The sequence below is a fragment of the Corvus kubaryi genome, unplaced genomic scaffold (genome assembly GCF_017639235.1).
Source record: "Corvus kubaryi isolate FWS band 111438036 unplaced genomic scaffold, C.kubaryi_AGA036_p1.0 134, whole genome shotgun sequence".
In the NCBI taxonomy this organism is placed as follows: Eukaryota; Metazoa; Chordata; class Aves; order Passeriformes; family Corvidae; genus Corvus; species Corvus kubaryi.
This window is the reverse complement of record NW_024580668.1, coordinates 64,882-85,474: the sequence shown is the minus strand read 5'-3', so window position 1 is coordinate 85,474 and position 20,593 is coordinate 64,882. Positions and strand designations below refer to the sequence as shown.

Here is a 20,593-nt window from a genome sequence, read left to right as displayed (position 1 = left end):
CAGAACTAAGGGAGGAGACAGGGTTGCATGAAGTAGATCAATTGACTCTACATTCCCTTTGAAACACAGGTGGGCAGGTGCTAAGGATTAATTTTTTGAGACTATTTCTATTGAAACTTACTTGTATTAAAATGGAAGATCACTGAATATTTTGAACAACAAAACCCCTCTTGCTAACAGTACCAAGAATAAGCAAAAAAGAACACAGATCAGGTTTTTTTGGTTTCTTTTACTCACTTGGGAGAAATCAGTTTTCCATTACACAATGAACAACAGAACAGAAGCACCACACAAACATTTCTGGATCATCCCTTATGAAGGTTTCACGGTTTAAGTCCTTGTAACTGCAAAAAGTGCAAAGGGATCTTCATTTCAAGCACCCAAAATCGAGGGGGAAAAAACCCCCATGCTATCAGCAAATAATATGTAACCAGACTTAAATACTGATATGAGAGAAATCTGCTTAGAAAATACATTCGTTACTATTAGAACAATCCAATGAGGTGTAGACATTTGGTTAAAGTGTGGCTTAATATCCTTAAAGATTTCTGGATGTGACATAACAACAACTATTTTTCAACAGACAAACATTTTTGAAGAACATTAAGAGTTCATTAAAATTGACCAAGAAGACACAATCCAGCTTCATCAACTGAAAAGGCAACCTATTATAGACAGACATGAGCATTCTGACAAGTTGTAAGATCCTACAATGCAGAGCCTTTGTGTCATATTGCCTTAAGTAAAAAGAAATGTAACAGAAGTGCTCACAGGTGGAGAAAGTATTTAACAACCGGTCTTTTATTTTATAAAAAGCTGTACGTTAAAGATGTAAAAATAAATGAAGTGTTGAAGACCAAAGAAGAGAAATATGTGGGCAAAATCACCCAGATTCAAAGTCCTTAAATTTAATTAAAAATTCTGTTTGGACCTCAACTACAGCGAGTTTCCAGAAATCAATTTTGTTAAATATTTAGCTTCACAAACTCTGCAAAAATGAGTTAGTGACCTACAAAAGTCATATATATAATACATTATTTTAAAGATCATATTTACAAAATTTATTCACAAAAAAGACTGCAAAATTCTGATTCTGACTGCAGTGTCTTGCCTTGAGTTTTCTTAAGTTATTTTTAAAAAAAAGGTGAAAGATTATTGCTCTGATTTCCATACACAGAAAGCATTACATTATGCAGTCTTTTCAAATAATTCTTGAGATTGTGTTTGAGAAGGAACATGAGTACACCCCACCTTCATATTAAGTCCTTATCAAAGATATTGCATTAATCCATTATATAGTCTTCTATAAAGTGCACTCAGCTGCACAGCAATATGTAAATATTAGTCACAATTGTGTTTAAATAATTTAAATCGTTTATCCTCTCTTTTTAACCCTTGGCTTCAATGGACAGGATTTTTGGACTAGCATGTGCCAATTAATTTTGCAGTGCTACTTTGCTTGGGAAATCCCTGACTCTTGGGGTAAGAGACTAAAAGCAGCATTTATATTCAGGAATTCATATAAAAGAGTCAAGGCTAAGAACTACATTCTCTGTCAGATATTGTTATTAGAGAAATCAGGAAATTCTTACCACTGTGACTTCTCCAGGCACTTTTGTCTGCCTGTAGTTAAAGGGCTTTGGATAGCTACAGTAAACAGATAAGGTATACCAGGAGTCTACCCATCAACTCTATTAAAATGCCATTACCAAATTCACATATCTAGAGGAAGAGCACCAAAAATACTAAGCTTTTTTTGTGCCCCACATTATACAGTAATACAGAGACTGCTTCTACTAAAGTGTATTTTTGTTCGGTAGGGTTTTTTGGTTTGTTTTCCTCTGGATGAGAAAATTTATCACTGGTTTCTGTAAGCCCAGTATGAGTTGCCATGAAGAATGTGTCACTTTCCTTTCTAACACTAGTGCATTTAGCCATTCTTGTTTGAAGATGTGGTTCTAGATGTCAGCAGTATTTCTGTTAAAGAAAAGATACTTTCATCAGAGAAGACATGTTTGCTGAAAAAAAGTGGTCCATGTACTGCATTTGGAAGAGGAAACTACTGACAGTCAATGCCTAGAAGCAGAAGAATAGCTTTTTAGTGCTCCACTTTGTAAATAATTTCTAGAAAACAAATGCTGTCCTTGAATTTCATAAACATACTATTTGGGTATCTTTATGTCATGTAGATTTGGAAAATCTGACATTTCACCTTTATATTCTCCTCTTTATAAAAGGCATTTGTTGTATCAGAGTCCTCCAAAACTTTACTAACGCCCAGAAGTCCTCAGATTATTCTGACTGCTTCCTCAGGTATGCTGGACAAAATTTCATGAGATACTTTTTACTTGAATAGACTTAGCTTATGTCAGTATTATGTTGCTCATGCCTAGGTATTTTGTGGAAAAATTGTAGCAAAAGTGTATTTTATATTTCAGCTTTCTTTTCAGTGCCTGTTATAAGCACACTTTCACCTTAAATGAGGGGTCTAAATTTTCCATAGCTTCTGGCTATGCATACACAAGTTATTCTAAGGTATTGTAAGGGCAAGTATCATCTGCATCTGCCAGGATACCACACTATCAGGATTCTTAGCCTGACTTGTAAGAGCTGTTATGTATAATTTTCAAGATCTGCTGAAGATGCATTTCTCAATGCCCATGGGGTTTTTTCCTGGGGTTTCTCCAGGTTCAGAAGTATTTCAATCCTTTGTGCAGTTTAAGGCTTGATCCTACCCATGATACTTCAAAGTCAACAGCTAATCACGCCATACAGCTTGGGTTCATTGTGAATTTGGTTACATATCCTCAAAAATAAAGTATCTCTTTGGACATAAAATTAATAGGCCCACAGATGCAAATATAAACAGGATAACTGAGAGCAGGATTGTGCCAGAGGAATGGATGTAATCAGACTGTACTCAATGGAAAAAGAGTCAGCAAATCTTTTTCATCAGTCTTGATGTACAACTTACCTGGTCTGGACCCATAGGCATTCCTGACATAGGCATGGTATTAATACTCATCTGTCCAATGTGGCCACTGCTGCCATTCATGTGCATCATACTGTACGCTGCTGGATTACCTTGATGGCTGAACTGCTGCTGGGGAAAAGAACTGAAGTACAAAAGGACAAATAAAATTACCTTCCAAGAAGTTTACACACTGATGTATTGCCTTCCCTGCACCAGCTGTCAACACATGAAAGATAAAACTATTTTTACATTTACCTGTTTTTACCTAGTATCTGTTTAACATGGAAACTTCCCTCCCAAAAGGAATCTCTGAGTCTTCAGAAATGCACAGTTGTATGTGTATGCCTAATGTAACCTTTTTGAGGCTAGTATTAGGGCTGTATCATCCACTGTAATACTATGTGAACTTTTGTATTTCCCCACCCCCTCCTCCAAGTTATTTTTTCAATATTTAAAGACTGAATGTTCCATCTGGCTACAAAGATTGTAGAGGTCCAGTATGAATCATTGGAGCTAAGCATAAAATACACTTAATCACTCTATTTCCCAAACCAGAGCAGGATGAAGGACAATACAGACACTAGAGAGGTGGTTATTTTTTCCTCTTGTAAATCCTTTTCCTACTACATGCTATTGAACATAGTTTCTACTTCCAGCGAAATGAAAGACTTTTTGAGAAACAGGTTGTAATTGTGAAGTTCACCTGTTTCTGGGCATGCTTCCTGAGGGCCAGCCCTTCATCTCTGAGGACTGGTACATTGTTGCTGACTGAGGATGCTGCAACATAGGGTTCTGGGAGGGTCCAATTCTTGATGATATCATTGGATTGGGAGGGCTTGATACTCTACTAAATGCAGGATCAGGTTGTTGGCTTATTCCTTAAAATAAAACAAAAAGGAGACAGATACAACATACTTCAGTTAGCATCACCTAGTACTTCTAGTTTATCTTCTTGCAGTGATTGGAAGGGGAAAAGTCATCCTTTTTTGCAGCAGTATTTTCAATTTCTCAGAATGACTGGTATTTAGGTAGTTTGGATTAATTAAAAAATGGAAAAGAAAACCAGACAAATAAAAAAGAAACCAACCATGTTAGTACTAGTACCATAATTAGGTGGATAGGGGAATTGCTGTGAAGGAACTTGAGCCATTGGAGGGCCTGTCAAAGCACTATCCATGCTTCCTGAGGCAGTCACATTTGGTGGTGGACTGAAGGCCTGAGGTTGCTGTTGCTGCTGCATCATCATTGCCATCCTCTGTTGTCTAAAATGGTGACTTATTAGCTCCCTGTTACGCTGAGCCACCATTTGAGCATTAAGAAAACCTTGCTATCCCCCAAAGAGAAGAAAAATCATATTAGAAGATGTTTTACAAATAAAATCATGTCACAGTCAAACTCATTTCTAAGACCCAGCAAGTTAAGGAAAAACCCCAGCCAGTACAAAAGAAATCATCAAAATATTAAGACAAAAGTTTTCATTAAATTGTCATTAATGCTAAACAAATGATAATGATATTTTACATGGAAAAACTATTGGCATACTGAATTGACAGTATAACCTAATGAACAAATCCCCCTGCAATCTCAGGAATAAGGGAGGTAAAAAAAACCCCTTTTTTTAAATTATGCAGAGGAACAAAACCAAAGAGGAATGCTATAAAACGATGAAAGAAGGTTGGAATTCTAAATAATGGCTACTGTAATAATTATTTACCTGGGATCCCACCTGTGGCTGCATAACTGGTCTCATCACTGAGTTAGTACCACTTACTGGATTTTCCATTTTTATTTCAAGCGTTTGACGGGTCTGATTCATAAACTTGGAAAAAGACATTTTAGTACTATTAGCTTGAAAATAACAGCATCTGAACCAAGTAATGGCAACTCCTGCAAAACCACTCTTTACAGACCTCTTGAACCCATAAAGTGCAATGGCTAATTTTTGCCTTGTCTAATGTACCTGAAGAACCAAACTATTTGTTTAAGCAGCTCAAACACACACAAACCCCACCCCACCCCCCCTCCTTCAAACAGTGCAGCATTAACTGGCCTTGGTTTTTTATTTCCCTTGAAATTAGCATTCTTCAAGAATAAAGAGCAGACTATCTGTTTCAAACAGTTGTGTCACAGAAAACCGAGAGAGAACACAGTATTTCCTAACATTGCCATTCCACGTGTGGAGAGGAAAGGGTTGAAAAATGGAAGATTGTCGAGGAGAGAGAAAAGCTGTTTTTAGAATCATTTTCTCTCAAAGACCAATGATGCACTTGGGGGATGTTAGAAAATACTCTGGCTGAGAAAATTCACGCTTATGTTTACTCTGAGATGTTGTCTGTCTAAGGAAAAGAAATGGAATTTTCTCACAAAAGATAGCAGGACGTTGTAAAGACTTTTAAAAGCCTTTCCCATAGACTTGGGCCTCTTTGTAAAGGTGGCGGAAGGGAGATAAGAGGGTTTGGAGATGTAAAACTACAGCCTGGCAAAGGACTGTGCATGCTCCAGGCCCTTTTGATATGTAATGCAGGGCTCAAGCCTGGGTGCTTTTTGCCCCTGCTAAAATGAGCTTAGCAGTTTATGTGTATCTGTGTTTTTGGAATCCAAGATGATGGAATAAACCTACTCTTTGCACTTCAGCTGTGTGTTGTTGCTGTCTTGGTGTTACCTGCATGTATTCTGTTCACACACCATGTCATACAGCAGTAGTTCAGTTTTCCAAGTTTTATTTGTACGCTGTATTTAATACCAAGCCTGCATTTTCACGTGAGGAATTCAATGCTGAAATCATGCACCAATTTTTTAAGCAGTTTCTTAACACATCTCTAGTGTTGAGATCTATGTGGCTGTATCTGTTCTCTCACCTTTTATCCAAAGAAAGTACCTAAAGTCACATCAAATCATGAAATGGAAAGCAAACCCATATATCTATAAACCCAAATGATTAGTTAGAAAATACAGCAAGAAAGAAGTAACACCTGATTTACAGAAGAAATACAGCTCTCATTTAATGCTATCTGTGAGGTTCTGAGAACATACTAATCTTAAAATGGATAAAGAGTTACATTGTACAAAAGCACTGTTTTAACTAGCAATCGTTTTGTGTGCTGCAGGAACCAATCTAACCTGTAGCTGATAAAGGAGAAACACTTGTCTTAATAAATGTTCTTCCACTCCTACAGCCATCAGGCATTCAATGAGAAGCACTGTCGAAATGAAAGATCCACCCTCTCAATCACCTGTTGTGATCTCCATTGTTATATATGTGAAGCAACACAATTCCGTGTGCAAGTGATTCAATTCTGAAACATGGAGGAAGTGTAAATGTAGGAGCAAAAAATTACCTGCTGTCCCTGGAGCCTCTGCTGGAGCTGCATGCGTAGCTGCTTTGGTGTGTTGGTTCGAGGTCTCATCACATTTGCTCGGGGATGCATACTTTGCATAGGAAAATTGCCCGGTTGGCTCATCTGATTCATCACTGAATTAAAAGATGGCTGCTGTCCCTGGACATTACTGAAACTTCCTGGCATTGCTGCCCCTTGCCCTTGGTAGGGTTGACCATATAACAAAGGCTTCTGGTCAATCATAACTGAAGATTCCTGACCTTGAAATGAATCTTGTTTGGGTTCCAAAGTTTGTCCCTTCAACAGATACAAAAGTGCTTTCATTAGCAGTATACATAGAACTCCTAAAGAAGCAATAAAATTAACACAGCATAATACACCAGTCAGCAATTTTTTGGATAGAACATAACATGGACAGCTGCTGTTAGTTCTGTCTCCAGACTAATGAAATAGTAAAAGTCATTAATAATAATTCTTTTTAAAATCAATTTTGCTGCACACTGCATACACAGGCAGACCAGTGTCACTATTCAAGCCCCTCTGCACCTTATGATGCTATTTGTACAAATGATAGTGTCATTTTGTGGTTCTTAGCAAGTTCCAAATTAGTCACAGAAATTCTTTTTCATATTTGCTAGCCATGCAAATTCAAGCTGCAACCGAAGGAGATACACATCACTGCCAGTCAAATAATTCACAACCTAAGCTCAGCTGACAACAGGCTACTAAAGAAACCCAACACAATTCTCAGCTTATAGATTTATAATGAATTACACCCAAAACCCCACCTTTATATACCAAGGCATGATATAATAAACTTCCGTAAGAATATGCCATTTTATATTTCTTGTAATGCACAAGAAATTTAATCCATACTGAGCTTCTCCATTGAAAATCACTAGTCAATGTAGAGGTTTCCAAAAGCAAATGTATGAAAATGAAGATGAGGATGTGAGGAGATGAAGTAAATGAGGAGGCCCTCTTCACTTTCTTTTCAAGTAACAAAACAATATTGGTCTTTGGAAAATAAATGGCCAAAATATCTGTTTACTTACTTGGTTTACAAGATCAGGAATTCCTAATGCTCTGTCAATTTCTTCCAGACCTGTGACATCTGTATTACTCAGTAGTGTGTGCAGCTGATCCAGAAGCGCCCTTTCATCATTCTGACCTTCCATATTTGGTGCCGAACATAAGAGGTCATCCAAAGAGCTTCTAACTAATTGTCTATAAATAAAAAAAGATTAAAATCATAGAATCTATAAGGCTAGAAAAGACCTCCAAGAACACTGAGACCAGCCTTTGACCGAATACCACCTTGCCAACTACACTATAGCACTAAGTGCAACATATAGTCGTTTCTTGAACACTTTAGGAATGGTGTCTCCACCACCTCCCTGGGCAGCCCATTCCAATGCCTGACCACTCTTTCAGTGAAGAAATTCATTACAACCATTACAATAAAAAACACAGTTTTTATATAGTATATTGAGCTGGGTATGATTAAGTACTATCATCACCCCGATGACTGAAGTAAGACTTAACAACTTAAGTCCCAAATTTATGTCCTAAAATGTCCAGTCACCTTCCATGCACCCGTGAACACACATAAATTCTGTTTTCTCCTAGCTTCTGCCATGTGCCACAGAGATACGATTTCAGAGTTTCCCATCTCTTTTTTCTGTGCCTCCCAACTCAAGGATTGATAGATTTTGTTAACAATGCCTTTTATGGAGCTGGGTTAAAAGATATCCAGTGTTGGATCAGCAGCAGAAATGGAAACATTTCTGTAACATTCCAGAAATGGAATTCTGACTCCAATTTGTTATCCCCACTGTGTATGCTACACAGTTTTATTTCCAGGTCTTAAATTCTTCTGACAGACAGCAAACAGTTGTATTTAGAATTACCTTAAAACCTTCCCCAATTCTACCTGCTTTGTGAACCCCGTGATGCTTGCTCCATGGACATCATATTGTCAGGCCACAATCCAGGTTGGTTAGAAGGTCCAGGCTGTCCATATGGATTCCCTCCCATGTCAATGTTTATCTCATTTGGCCCTGCAAGGTAAAACATTTGTGTATTTTTTAAAAACCGAAGGTCTCCGCTTGCTCTCCTAGTGTTCACATTAGGATGACCACACAAATTGTCAAGCAGCTTCTTGAGCTTTCCATTATCATGTTTTACAGTGTATACACAAAAACTCACAATTAAGATAATTTCACAAGTATAACAGACAACAGATTTAAATATGGCAGACCGTGATCTAGACCTGCTACGCTGTTACAGCAGAATTGCTATTTCTATTCCTTTAGCCTCTAAATAGGAGCACGATAGACATAGCACTTTACATGAAAAAAAAACTCAACAAAAATTCTGGACAATGATATCTGGGTACCAGCAAATATACACTGTCATAGTGACATCAAAATTTGTCATTTTAAATTCCAATACAGAGTGGAAATCAAAAGAAACACACACTACATAACATTTTGGTCTTTGGGAGTACTTTCTTCCCTCTACCTGTCCAGGGACATACAGCAATACAAAGGAGAGTTTATGTCATCCCATTATTTCCCAGTATCTGTGTGAATCACCTAGCAACAATAATTTCTAGGAAGCTAAGCTGAAAAATTCTGACTCAGTCAGGACTGCACAAATTTCTTCCACATTTAAACTTATACCCATTTGTTGCATTGAAATAGTAAGTCTGTTTAAGAGAACTGGTAACAGTCCTGGTAGCTTTCCATGATAAGAAAGGAATGCTGTCTAATTAAGCTGGTTTGGGGCATACTGGTACTGGCATAGTAGACTGGACAATTTCAGCTCTAGACTAAACCTTTGTTAAAGATATAGAACAGGAAAAACCCACAGGCTTTAAGACTGTTCATATTTTACGCATACAGCTTATTTTCTCTCATGCACACATGAATACTTTGAAGAGAAACAGTATTTGCAACGTGGTTTTATATGAAATTTGGCTACTCCATGTGAAAAGAATTTTGAAATGCTTGAGAGAAAAATTTCAAAAGACACTGATTACCAAGAAGTTAACAGAAAAAAAAAAAAAAAAGGCATCTATATCAAGTAGGATGAATTAAATTAATCACAATACTAGTATCTTCACATATGGAATCATAGATGCTATTTAGCTCCTGGAATTTAGCAAAGAAGTACTGCACTAAATAAATACACAGAAATTACTCCCCCCAAATCTCAGGATGCAGAACAAATTATCTGCATATGAGACATACAGCACCAGAAGAAAACAAGGACACCACCAAAAAGTCATAAAATGTCATAGTCAGGGAACAATACGAGAGTCTCTACCTCAAAAAGCCCTTCAACGAAAATCTAGCATTTTACCAAAACTGCAAAGATTCTTATGATGAATGCTTACCAAGAAACCAATGAGATAGTGCTATGTAGGACAATAAGAAGTTAAGAACTTACTCATGTGGTGAATCATTTGCTGTTGCAGCATTGGCCTAGTACCAGGTATGCTGTTAGAGCGAACAGGCAACCCAGACATAGAGCCACCCTCTGGGGGCCTGGGAAGGGTTGTACTAAATTCAGGTCCTGGTCTCAACATGGAAGCAGAACTTGCAGATTCCAATCTGTTCACCTTGGAGTTTGGCAAACCCCAGTCTCCTGACTGATGCTGATTCATCACATTTCTGTTGGGAGTGCTTGCTGTAATGAAGAGCAGAAAACACAACAATTCATTACCTGGAGTACATGATATGTTTTGCTTTTAGAATTTTTTGCTATTTCACCAAGTGCACCTGCTAATGTCAGAGCAATTCACTGAAGTCCTACAAAAGCAACTAGAGCTCACCATGCCAAGTTCTAAATCATACAAAAACTATATGAGTCTAAATGTATGTAAAGTTCATAATGACCGGCTGCCACTGTGAACTGTTCTTGCTTCTATGTATCAAAATAGTAAAAAATAATTTAACTACTTAAAGTTAAGTACTGGTAATGACACACAGATAGTAAACAGCTATGTTCTTATAATTTTAGCTAAGATAATAATTCACAAGTGTTAATGATGGTAAAATTATAAGTCATTAATGTTAAAATTTCTTTTAACAGAAATTTGTATTTTAATCTTGCAATTTTTTGTACATAAAAGCTTTTTCCTTTACAATGAGAGCTGTTTGTACACAACCAACAAACCCAGATTTGCTCCAAAATTTTCTTGGTTTTCAATCATTCTTGGACTTCCACCCATCAGGTTTTGTTTTTGTAACATGGAGAACGCATTGACATTCCTCACTGAAGCACCTGAGCCCACAGGGCTGTCTAAAGACAAGGCTCTGTTAAAAGGTGGGCGAGTAGTCTGCACAGACTGGGGATTCTTCACACCTGTTAAAGAATTAAAAGATGCATGCAACTGTACATTTTAAATAAAATATGCTATTAATGACTTAAATAAATTAGTCTCATCTATTTATGAGCTCATATACTTGATCTTAAGCAAGCCAGGAATAGTTATGTTGCTTATGTTCTCACTACAAAAATTCCCATTTTGAACACATAGTTAAGACCTTTTGCAGAAAAAGTCAAAGGCCGTTCCCTTTGGCCCTAGACAAAAAAAGAGTTCATTTTAATTTCAGTTCTGTAATGAACTTAGTAAAACAGACTTCTTGATATATCTAAGTGGACTGTCCAGACTTTGGTTAACTCTCACATGGAGGTAGAAACAAACGGTTCTGTTTGGAACAGCTGGAATCCAGACATGGTGTTCTGAGCACAGTGTCCTACATGGACAATTAACCCACAAATCACTGTGCTTCACAGCCAATAGTGTCAGTGGCCTTACGTGTTCTTGTACCTGGTTTTATATTTTTCATTATCCATGTTTCACCTCCTTCGGTTATCTCAGCAATCCATTGCCCTATATAATCAAGAGATGACCAGTGTCATGAAGGGAAGCAACAACTGCCATGATGCTGGTCTTAGCTAGGTTATCCTCCCCTCCTACTCAGCTTCCTGCTAAGGAAGGGAATTCCTTCTCATGTCAAGGAGGAGTAACGATTAGAATTTACTGGCCACAGGATGTTTTCACATAGAATAAGAAAGAAATTAAAAGCTTGTCACCAATTCCACATTACATCCTTAGTCATCAGTAAAGGATAAAAATTCTCAATTTTAATTTACAATTCACCAAACATCTTTCCCGATGACTTGTCTCTGAGAAATCTACGAACCCATATAAGATGAACCCAGAATAAACCACAAAACAAGGAACTGAATGTTACTCGTGTATCTAGAAGGTGAGTGCTCTCAAGACAGCCAATAGTGTATATAATAGCCTATGAAAGCCATATATAATTAGCCATTTTGCATTACATTTGCCCTTGAAGAAATAGGAGATGAAGAAAGTATTCTCTAAGGGTTTGAGAATGCATTATGTTAACATCGGGTAAGAAGAAAACCCTAACTTTAAAACCCAAGTGGTAGATTTAATTCCTTACCCAGTAGGGCATTTCCTTGAAATAATGCTTGCTTTGTTCCAAGGTTATTTCCATTTGCAGACATAGCATTATTGTAAAACTCTGAACTAGTAAGATCACCTAGAATTGCATCCAAATTCTCCAAGTCTCCATTCTTCTGAAAATGATGCAGTAAAATACCAAGGTTATTTACTCTCATATGGCTATACTTCACTTTTTACTTAGCTCCTTGCTAATTTTAAAATATATAACTGGGAGACAAATGATTTAATTCACTGACACTATCTTGAGCTATCTTTTAACTTCCAAAGAACTTCAAATATCATTTAGATACATTTTTTTAGAGTATTTTGCTTGGGTAGTTCTGAGAATTAGCAGAAACTGGAGGTACACATAACTAAAATGAAAAGTATTTCTGAATATAAACATTTAAATAATCCCAAATTACAAAGACATATACACATATGATAGTGAACGACATCAAGAATGTGTACCCTTAAGTGATAAACAATGTATCTATCATACACAAAAAGCTACTAGTGAACACTGTAAGACATGAAAATTACCCACAAGGTTTTTCTGGTCAGCTGGAGCCCTAGCTTTCTGTAAAAGCTTGTTTTCAAATCAGATACAGTTTCAATAGAAAAATAATTCATATATAGTGGATCCCTATCTTCACAAAAAAGTGCTTCTCTGAATACCTTAATTACATCTCAGGAGCAAGTATTTAAACTACATGTTGTGTACTATTACAGAGTTGTTAGTGACTTTTCCGGTAAGTGGTATTCTAACAATGTTATAAGGTGTTTCATTTATAGTCACCCCTTAGCTAATATAAAAAAATTGTGCATAATTTTTTTTATATACACAGTTATTACTGATTTGGGAAATTCAAGGTCTAAGAAATTGACATATCTTCAGTAAACTCTGTCATACTGACCAGTACTGTTTACTTCGAAGCTCCAAATCTTAGGACTTAAATACAAAAATGTTATATATAGATTATAATTTTAAGAACAGCTGTTCCTAACTAGTGTACTACTGGTTTCAGAATAGTTGTTCCATGGTGCCAGTTTTCTGTATCATGACATTTCTTGGAATTCCAGCTCTAGAACTTATTTATTTGCATTTATTTATTCAAATTATGTATACATTTATACATTTTAATAGGTACTTATTTGAATGCTGAATACAAATATAAGTATTTGGAAGAACATATTCCCCCATTTAAGGAAAGAAAAAGACCACTAAAACCAATGAATGAACTAAACCAAATTATGGCTATTTCAAGTATTACACATTTTTGTGTACTGTTTATATTTTCAAAACGAAATCATGTTCTACGTTTTGCTCTTGTATTGCCAACTAGTTACAGAGGCAGTTACAGCCCCATTTCCTAGTAAGCCATAAAACCAAACATGTGCTAAGATCTGATTTTAAGGAATAATTTGTAAATAGTACTTTAATTGTACCATAACTTAAAAACATTAGTCCAGGACTTCAGGACTTCAGACTTGGTTATATACATATCCTGTAATTCTTTTTGTTTGTGCCTTTTCATTCACAATTAAACCTGCGTTTTTTGTTTGACATCATTTGCACAAAACTTTTAAAGAAATGTTTACACATGCATACTGTAGAGTGTTCTATATTTAGTCATTCATGTAATATATACATGATATGTATATATTTACATTCATGTAATAATAAAAGATTGGTTTGCTCACTGCCATCATTTTACATTACACGTACCTCCTCTGCTGGCTCCATTTTTATTTTCATCTCTTTTTCTTGACTTGAAGTAGGAATTGTAGAACTCGTGCATTGTCCCATCTTATTATCCACACCTTCTACTTTAGGCTTCAACTCTTTGGAAAGCGGATCCTTAACATCATCTTTATCTAGCAGATATCTGAGCAAAGCATTGTTTTCTTTCTTCTTTGGGCTCAGTTGTTCCTGTTTGACAGTGCCTTCTCCACATCCTGTGTTACTAGCATCATGATACGTGTCTTTACCAGTAGCTTCAGCTGTGATCTTGGCCACCTCTGCTGGAGAATTACCATTCTGCAACAATTTATGTAAAATCCTGTGCTTCTCTTGCAGGAGCGACCCATGCATGTTTGAGGAGGAAGATACCCCTCCAGATGTTGATGAGGAAACTCCTGAAGGACTGGTAACACTGGCAGAAGATTCTTTACTATTTGTGTCTAAAGGTGAGTTTGATGGTGTAGAATGTCCTCTTTCATCTGAGGAGCATGTGAGTAGCTGAAGGAGTTTTTTATGCCCTTTGCTCTCAGATGGTCCTCTCTGACTTTCAGATGCTTCCAGATTACCCTCTTTACTATCTTTTTCACTAAGGAGATCCCTGCTGTTTGACTGGCAGATGGAACTTTCCACTTGGTTTTGTTCACAATACAAACCAGAAGGGCTTTTGGAGTCCTGGGTACTTGTTTTACTTTGCTGAGTTATGCTAATGTTTGGGGAATTATCCAGTTTTGGACCCGGTGAAGAAAGTGTTGATAAAAGGGAATTTCCAACACCCTCACTAATGGCTTGCAGAGCACTAAGAGAACTGCTAGAGAAAGTGTTGTTGCTAGTGTTGCTGGCAGATCCCATTGGCGAGTGCATACCTGTATCATGCGACAGAGATCAAACTTATTAGATTACAGTACTGCCTGTATCTACTCTTCCTTTGGATTATGTATGACTGCCACACTGAGTTAATAATTTTAAAATACATATTTACCATGAAGTCATACTACATTCAAGTAACACATATAGAGTCATATAGAACGGTTAAAATGGATGAAAGATGGGATTCAGGTAAAAGTGAGAAAAGATAGCTTGGAAAAAAAAAAAAGAGTTTATAGCAAAAATTAAATACCTGTAACTGGAGAATACTGGTGTGAACTTATTTTTGGACTCCCTCGATTCCTAGGAGATACCATTATATTCTGTTGGTTGGAAGTTAAGCCAGAACTACCATGTGGTGGGCTACTTATATTTAACCCATAACTGTTATTCTGATAAGCAGAGGACTGCACTCCAGGTCCAGAGTTCACTGGCCCCATATTCCCAGGGCCTCCATATCGTGTGCTGGTGAGCTGACCCACTGCATTCGCATCTCCCATCCCATAGCTCCTGTTCTGCATTGGCATGGCTTGACCAGGTGACATGTTCAGAAGACCACCAACAGAATTTGTGTTTCCAGTCACAGGTGTTCTGATGTTTTGCCCAACAGAATTAGGATTTGGCTGATATCCGCTTTGTTCCCTGCAAATTCAACATCATCCCCATAAATGCAAGAAAATAAATTAAAACCTTATTTGGAATCATGTGCTACAAATACATTATTAAATAATTGCCCAAATATTTTTTGCAAAAAAGAGCAGTGAGAATCAAGCTTCCACAAAAGCAGAACTAAGCCATGACACTCATTTATTCATTACAGAAATGCTTGATCCTTTGGGGGCTTTGAGTCAGAAGCACATACTGGATCACTGCCTCAAAAGGCTTTAATCAATGGTCAGATTATTAATCAGATTTACCAATTTAAAGATCCTCCTTTTTTTACCACCTTCCTGAGTTAATGTCTGACACCATTCTACTGTGCACATTAATGATATGTAACCCTGAAAAATCTCAAGTTACTAATTTTTCAGCATCTGGAGGCACTCTAATGCCAGAGGGAGACAGATTCCCTCCAAAGTGACATTTCAATTATTCTTGCAAAGAACAAGAACAGGTCATAGGAAATGCTACTTAAGGTACATTTCAGTCATGGATTATGTATCTGAGAGGGTTTTGCTGAGAGGATTTTTAATTGGTCTGCAAAAGCATGTGACCGAGCATTTCTATTTTCAGTGTTTCATCAATGTTACCACAAAAGACTAATAAAAACATAGCACAGGCTTTGTGCAGGTACCGAGAAAAAAAAATCTCTTTTGACTGTGATTGTCCTTCTGCCACATAGTTAAAGGGGACTCTGCTATGTTTACACATCTATTTGTGTGCTATGCAGCTCTGTTCCCCAAGTTATTCCCCATCTGAGTTTTAATCAGGTAAAATATTTTACTATGCTATTTTTCTCAGGTTATCTTCAAGGTCAGATGCATGTTTAAAAACTGTAACACTTAAATTATAAACAGATACTACTAATTTCACCTTTGAAGGAAGTGGGTAGAGACAAATCCATGGCGGTCATTAGTTACAGGATTTCGAAACAGTTTACTCTTTGTTTGTGCTGTCACTATCGTACCATCCGCTAAAGAAAACCGATACAATGGGGTTTCAGCATGACCTTGTGTATAAGCTGTTAAGGGAATATACAAATATAGTTAATATTTAAAATCCCAAGAATTATTAATATGAATCATAAGATATTTTTGACACAATGCCCTTCATTTGCTAAAGATTAAAAAAACCCCAAAAAGCCATAAAACTTTAAAAATAAATAAATGAATAAATAAAATAAGGAAAAGGCATCAACACAACCGTTACCACTTTCAGAGTGGTTCTTTAACAAAGGAAAGGGTGAATTAAAACAAAGTCAAACTAACATTAACCAAAAATAACAAGCTAATGATAATTAAAGATGACATATCACCACAGAAATATAACTGTCTCTTGTAATTGCTGTATCCGTCTATGGAAAAACAGCTTCCTTGAGGTCCCCAGATCATGTATCTGACATTTTCCATGAAAATTTCCAAAACAAACACACTGAAAAACAAAACAACTTCCAGCAGAATTCCTCGTTCTCAAGAGATCATCCTCCTTCAGTTTGTAAATGAATCACAGTAATTAGCAAAAAACATGAAAAAAAGGAACATAGGCAGAATTTAGCATTTTTGTTTTTCAGAAAAAAATGCAGCCCCTAGAAGAAGCAATATGACCCAAACATTGTAAACTGATTTTTACCTTCATGATAGTGGCGTTTATTTGACCACGACTGCCCATCATTATGGCATAAGAATCTCTGGATACACCGACGAATTGTATCTTCAAAGCCAGGTCTCATAAAAGATCGTAATGAGTTTGTATCAATGTTGACAAGTTTGCCTAACATGAAAAAAAATTCACAAGTTAAACTCTTTATGACTATGACAATTCTTTTTGTATAAATATGGTACATTTCATAAGGCTCCAACACCACCCTTTTAATCACCGAATTCTGAGCATGCAGAAGTTACATTTATGAATTATCTGCCATATGAGAATATGATGTTGCTTGTTGAAGCATCACTATTCAAAGGGATTTATATAATTGAGTAAGAGGAAGTTAATCACCCACAGGTCAATGTCAGAGCTTTAGAAAACAGTAACTTTAGTCTCTGGTTACAGGCACCTAAGGGATGCACAGAGTAAAATTTTAAAAAATACTGACCAACTACACAGAATGAACATCATAAACACAAACTGGCACCTGAAAAAGTCCCATTTAGATTAAACAACTCTTTCGATTTAAACAGCATAAACCATTTTAAACACTAGCTCATGTATTGTATAAAAATACAAACATTCTGAAGGACTTCCATTCGCTTCAGTTATGACCTAAAATATTTCTTATGCGTAAAGGAAAGCAGAATGACAACCATTTGAAATGCTAGTTAAAACACAAGTAATGCTTTTTACCAAGCTACCAAACAGTAACATAGAGAAGAAAATGCCTCCCACAGTTTTTATGACACCTCACTGCCAACAATGGTATACTGTAAAAAGCAGTTGGGAATTCTCAGTATGAATTCCATTAGTCACTACAGATACACAACATATACTCCGTTTATTTAAAACAAGAGCACGTGGACAAAGAAGACTCCTTCATACCTTCCTCCTGGGTATGCTTCCTACCTGAAAGATCATGTCTTGTAACAAAGCTCTCTGGATTTGTTGGAAATGCCCTTTCTGCAGTTGCGATACGGCGCGCCACACAAATCATGCAGGACTGCAAATCTGTATTTAAAAAAGAATGTTTCTTCTTTCATCTTCTCCTGTTTTACTCTACTGAAGAATCTAATGAAATAGCTGAAGCGTCTTTCGTTGTTACAGTGGAAGTACAGACAGTAAGGATTAAAGTTGCTGTGTTCTTAAAAATGGATTGCAAAACACCAAAGAGCTTTTCCCAGAAATTTCTATGCAGGATAATTCCACAAAAATTCCTACCTTCCCCCTCTTCCATCATAGCTCTTGGCTGCGATAAAGCAAAGCACTGCATAGTTTCATATCTTTGACGTATATCCTGGTAGCCATCTACATCTTCCAAGAGATCATGAGAGCTTTTCACCATCATCCGGCAATTGAATGTATGGCTCTTCTGTCGAGGTGTTTCATTAGTCCAAGCAACTCCATTAACTTAAAAGAACACAGTGAGAATTCATATAGATTTTCAGATACAATCAATTAATAACTGATTCTTCTTAATTTAGATACCCTGTTCCTAGATTACAGATAATAAAGACTATTTTAAGATGCCTTCTCAATATACCATCAATATAAGGTCAGTATAAAATAGGAGTACTGAGAACCAAGTAAAACACACTCTTTCTTTTGCATGACACTCTCAGTCACTTGAAGAAGTGCTGGAAAGTCATTCATATATTTTAAAAACAAGCAGTTCCTTCAGCTAGCCTTGTGGTATTAGGAAAGGTGTTCCTTAGCGTCGCTGTTTGAAAGTTACAGGTAAACAAATTGCAAAGGCTAAAGTAAAGTGGGAATTTCCAGCACATTTATTTCTGATGGTGTGCTGTTGTAAAAACACAGTAATATTTATCAAGATAAATAGACAAAAATTCTTTATAGAAGTAATCTCTTTTGAAAGGTTATGCATTACAAGGTCTTTTTTTCTTCTCTGATTGCTTTCAAATAGCCTAGTAAGTGTAGTAAATCAACTTTTACTACCTGAAGATTTAGGTAAGTTTTTAAGAAAGTCCTTCCGGTCCTCTTCATGCAAGATACCATAGACACTTGTATTAACCAAATCTTCTTGTTTATACTGCAGATACTGTGTGACATTTTCTGATACAAATACTATGTTCCCATCTCGATTTACAACAAAGAGGAAGCCGTCCAATGCCTAAATATTAACACAACAACATATCATATAAGACATACTGACTAATTTTGAACAGAATTTAGTTTGAAAACTGTGTGGGTGATAAATGTCAAGTCACAATACATTAATTTATTTTCAAGGATAGAGATGAAGTTTTAAATTCTTCTTTGAGGAAAAGTGTGTCTGGTAGAGAATTATTTAAATAATAATAATAACTAATATGTTCATTTGATATTCCATTCAGCTTTCACACTGATAACCAGCCTTCTTGTTTCATTCTTAATCCATATGAACACTAGATCATGAATTTGTAACATTAATTCAATAGCTAGCAAACTGAAACAAGAAGTTCAATAGAAACAAGTAGTATGTCATGAATATGAATACATTTCCACTAGCAAGTGATGAGATAGTAGGATCTAGCCAAATACTGTATGTTCTTAATTGAAAGAAAAATTCAATATCTATGTTACAAAATTAGGCTTCAAAAATGCTTTAATTAACTTGTAAATATCAGATTGGTCTTCTAGGCATAAAGAAAGGCTATCTGCTATGTACCTTTGTTTACTATTATTCTAGGGTTACTTTGCTTGATGGCAACATCCATTCAAAATGCTTCATAATTCAGTAACACAAATGCAAACACACATAACAAACCTCTCCTTACAAAAACTCCTCCATTTAATGTCTATCCCCTATAAGAAATAAAATATTCCTTGTACGAATAAGCATTGCTTCAGTAGAATTTTGCTAATGACTGCTGGAGTAAATAAAGCATAGGAATGTTAGAAAAAGTCAAAGGCTATTCTATTTCCTTCTACGGAGAATTTCAGCAAAATGAAGGACACATGGTAGATTTTGTTCCTGACCCTTTCAAACATACTTCTGCATGGTTCTTGCATGCTGTTTTATTACTACAGGATTGCATACTTTATTGGAAAATTTTCACCTGCCTTAAGTATTTTGTTCCATAGGAATTTACTAGGGCCTAATTTGTACTTGCCTGTAATAAAAGAGGTCCCAATGAATCCTTGTCAATAACTCCTTGACCCGTGGAAGATACATCAGCTTTCTGAACATCATCATCATTAGAAACTGCTTTTCCTGAAAGCCAAAAGATACATTTCCTGAAAGTGACATTTCATGTGAAGACCACATTTTAATATAACAAGCCAGATTCTAGGAAGCTTGTGAATAAAGGCAATAAGAAGCACAACTGAGAGAGGAAGGCTCATATACTGTTAGTTGCTAAGACTAGAAAAATGTCATGGCCGCATAATGCCAAACTCTTCGCTCACATAAATTGACTTGGCAGTTGAAGTTGACAAGATGAACTTGCTTTGTGAACATTTCTTGTTTTTCAGATACCGTCTGATGAGTCTTTCAATAGCCATTAAACACACTCATAATATATATCTCTTTGTCGTGCTTTTATTTTGATCATCTCATTATCACTGGTCACAGTCTTCAGATGCCATCACCACTGTTCTACAAAAAGGCCTTGATTCATGTTGACAGTCTTGTGTCTGTATGTGTATATATGCATGTGTGTGTGTGTGAGCATGCATATAATAAAACTATATTTTAAAATCAAAATATCCTAAATTAATTGATTGCACAGGAAGGTGGAATGGGAATCCATGCCATGCAGCAGAATTACAGAAAAAAAAAATCGTAAACTTTATTTTGTGGTACTTGCTGGCTGGTTAAGCAGACCACAAGAGGAGTACATCATCTCAACTCCAACATTAAACATTAGAACACACTG

General features: G+C 36.3%; 1 protein-coding gene across 4 annotated transcripts in view; it reads right to left on the bottom strand.

The window, feature by feature from the left end:
* Positions 1-209: 209 nt before the first annotated feature.
* The window catches only part of NCOA3 (nuclear receptor coactivator 3), a 62,948-nt gene continuing 42,564 nt past the window's right edge, over positions 210-20,593 (bottom strand). The window contains exons 7-26 of one of the 4 annotated variants that reach the window (XM_042044210.1): positions 19,829-19,929; positions 18,672-18,846; positions 17,937-18,125; positions 17,625-17,726; positions 16,695-16,835; positions 15,939-16,086; positions 14,659-15,047; positions 13,527-14,404; positions 11,796-11,931; positions 11,153-11,215; positions 10,495-10,683; positions 9,766-10,005; positions 8,246-8,372; positions 7,368-7,539; positions 6,313-6,609; positions 4,689-4,793; positions 4,079-4,301; positions 3,678-3,852; positions 2,975-3,116; positions 210-1,977 (exon numbers count right to left, since the gene is read on the bottom strand). In XM_042044210.1, the coding sequence (XP_041900144.1) occupies positions 1,966-1,977; positions 2,975-3,116; positions 3,678-3,852; positions 4,079-4,301; positions 4,689-4,793; positions 6,313-6,609; positions 7,368-7,539; positions 8,246-8,372; positions 9,766-10,005; positions 10,495-10,683; positions 11,153-11,215; positions 11,796-11,931; positions 13,527-14,404; positions 14,659-15,047; positions 15,939-16,086; positions 16,695-16,835; positions 17,625-17,726; positions 17,937-18,125; positions 18,672-18,846; positions 19,829-19,929 (4,004 nt within the window). In that variant the 3' untranslated portion in view covers positions 210-1,965. Of the gene's footprint in view, positions 3,117-3,677; positions 3,853-4,061; positions 4,302-4,688; positions 4,794-6,312; positions 6,610-7,367; positions 7,540-8,245; positions 8,373-9,765; positions 10,006-10,494; positions 10,684-11,152; positions 11,216-11,795; positions 11,932-13,526; positions 14,405-14,658; positions 15,048-15,938; positions 16,087-16,694; positions 16,836-17,624; positions 17,727-17,936; positions 18,126-18,671; positions 18,847-19,828; positions 19,930-20,593 lie in introns of those variants that run through there. The other 3 variants (XM_042044191.1, XM_042044201.1, XM_042044220.1) reach the window with 3 other exon arrangements.